The sequence below is a fragment of the Solanum pennellii genome, chromosome 5 (genome assembly GCF_001406875.1).
Source record: "Solanum pennellii chromosome 5, SPENNV200".
NCBI lineage: Eukaryota > Viridiplantae > Streptophyta > Magnoliopsida > Solanales > Solanaceae > Solanum > Solanum pennellii.
The window spans coordinates 15169812-15172575 of record NC_028641.1 but is presented as its reverse complement, the minus strand read 5'-3'; the positions used below and the strand labels follow the sequence as shown (position 1 = coordinate 15172575).

General features: G+C 30.2%; 1 protein-coding gene across 1 annotated transcript; it reads left to right on the top strand.

Annotated features, from left to right (window-relative positions):
• Positions 1–1026: 1026 nt before the first annotated feature.
• Positions 1027–1703, top strand: LOC107019956 (glutaredoxin-C5-like). Its single transcript, XM_015220306.2, has one exon. The coding sequence runs from the start codon at positions 1075–1077 to the stop codon at positions 1468–1470; it is 396 nt and encodes a 131-aa protein (XP_015075792.1). The 5' UTR covers positions 1027–1074; the 3' UTR covers positions 1471–1703.
• The last annotated feature ends 1061 nt before the right edge of the window (positions 1704–2764 follow it).

Below are 2764 nucleotides of genomic sequence, written 5' to 3'. Positions count from 1 at the left end.
CCATTTTATATAAATTAGTCTAACTTGACACAAAATTCAAGGAAAAAAAGACTTTTGAAGTCCAAAATAAGCGATAAATATTTTTGTGACTATAAATCATTTCATTAAAGATAAAATAAATATTTTAAAATTAAATTATTACTAAACATATAAATAAGTCATTCTTTTTAATGAGTCATATCAATCAATAAAATAAAAGATAATTATTTGAAATTAATAAATTTAACTAATTTACATAAAAAACTTTAATCTCAGAGACGAACTCATATGCACCATTCGAATGCTCGAACAGCTTCTAATTTCTATGGATCAATAAAGATTGCGAGAGTAAAGTGTTTTATTGTGTTGCAGACACATTAAACATCATAGCCGCCTCTCTCCGCTGACACATTTGCCTCTTCCCTTAAATTCTCGCACTTATGTTTTTTTATAAAAAGCATTACAAATGCTTACATCTCATTAAAGGAACATTTACTTCTATATTTATTCCTACTACACCTTAGTTTTAAATTCCAACGCACACTTTAACGAATATAACTAGACAAATACCTTTTTGTTTTATTTTTTTTATTTGGTGTTTTAGATCGCGCTCTGTAGGGTCTATTTGGGGATGACGCTTCCAACAGGATTTCTCCATATCTAAGGCTCGTATTCGAAACCTCTAGTTAATAGTGAAACACTCCCACCAGTACACTTTATATTGGTAAAATTCCCTCCGTCCATAATTGTTTGTCATGTTAAGGTCATGCACACCGTCAAAAAAAAGTTATTACAAGGTGTAATTTGAGTAATATAACCCTACTATATCAAAAATATTAAAAGTCTACATAACTTTTCAATTGAACTACACTATCATTACGGACAAATTTAAAAATTATTTCTTAATTATTTAAATTAACAATTAATTTTAGACATCTATTTTTGGCATGCCTGTAAAGTAATTGTGGACGAGGAAATACCCCTTTAATACATGGCCCCACACACCTCTATATATATACCCCTCATCAACTTCACAATTCCATCATCTAACATTCTACCTCTACTTCTTCTTGAAAAAACATATTATCTATAACAATGTATCAAGCAGCAGAGTCATCATCTTGGGGTGGAAACTACCACAACATAGAAACAAGGTGTGCATCATCGTCGTCGGATCCATTAGAGAGAGTAATAAGGCTTGCTTCAGGAAGTGCTGTGGTGATATTCAGTATGAGTACATGTTGTATGTGTCATGCAGTGAAAAGGTTGTTTTGTGGAATGGGTGTACATCCAACTGTTTATGAATTGGATCAAGATCCTAAAGGTAAAGATATGGAAAGAGCACTTTCAAGGCTATTAGGAAACTCACCAGCAGTGCCTGTTGTATTCATTGGTGGAAAATTAATTGGAGCAATGGATAGAGTTATGGCTTCTCATATTAATGGTACTTTGGTTCCACTTCTTAAGGAAGCTGGAGCATTATGGCTTTAATTTGTTTTAACTTTAGAATTAGGTTAATGGATGGATGAATGGAGTGCTGCTCCATTTTTAATTTTGGTTTCTTTCAAGTAATGTGGTTTTAAGTTTTTTTTTTTTTTAGCTAATTATTAAGTATGTTAGAGTTGGTATAATGTGTCAATGTTAGTTAGTAGTTTGATCTCATGAGTTATGGTAATCCTTGTTTTGTAGATATAATCAAGAAATTAAAACCATCTCTAATTAATGTTGATCCTTTTTATTTATATTTCTACATTTTGTTAATTGCAACATCCTTTCTTATGTTGCTATTTATTCATATCTTGAATCCACCTTACTATTCTTATATTTATCTTCTTCTTTTTTTAATTTTTCCTTCAATTTTTATTTTCTCATTAGTGAATATTCTAAAGTTCACCAAAAGGTAAAACCTTTTGCATTATGAAAAATCTATATACTATTATATATTTATAAAAGCTTTTTAACTTTATAAGGTCTACAAGCGTATATCTATCTATCCTTTTGAGACTTCAATTATAAGATGACATTAAGTATGATATAGTTATTCAATTTACATATAATAACTAGAAAATAATAAGTTTCTTATGAAATTTGATTTTGAGTGTTCAAACTTATTAAGACGGCCTTGGACTCGATTGCACATTTTCCTTTTCTTTATACTTTTTGTTGTCTACTGTACGAGTGTTATACAAGAATTATATTGTTAATTATGGAAGGTAAGGGACAGGAAGAGCGGAAATTAGGACACATGATCTCAGAGAATGTTGGGGTATTGATGTGGTGTCCTGTCAAAGAAACAGTATGTTTTTAATTGGAGAAGCAGCATAAGTGTGCTATAGCATGCCCCTATATATATTTGTACTTTGTATATATATATTTACTAATCTACAATAACTCTGCCATTTAATGAGCATCTTATTAGATTTTAAATAATACACATGCATATAAACTATATTGGGGAAAAGGACAAATATAACTCTGAACTATCGTAAATGATATGTAGATATTTTTCGTCATATTTTTGGGACATTGATATTCCTGCTGTCCAAAAACTATATCACATATGCCCTTCAATCTAATGGAAAACTAAATAAAGACACGTGGCGCAATCTTATTCGTCGATAAATGTCGGATCGGTGGATAAGATTTATGAAAAGTGTATGTCCATTAATATAAAGGGTATATATGCTCTAGTTTTTGACCGCAGGGTATTTGCATACCATTTATGATAGTTCGGAGGTATATTTGTCCTTTTTCCCAACTATATATATATATATATATATATATA

What these genes read in the sequence shown, in the direction of transcription:
- LOC107019956 (XM_015220306.2), top strand. Translation starts at nt 1,075, where the DNA reads ATGTATCAAGCAGCAGAGTCATCATCTTGGGGTGGAAACTACCACAAC.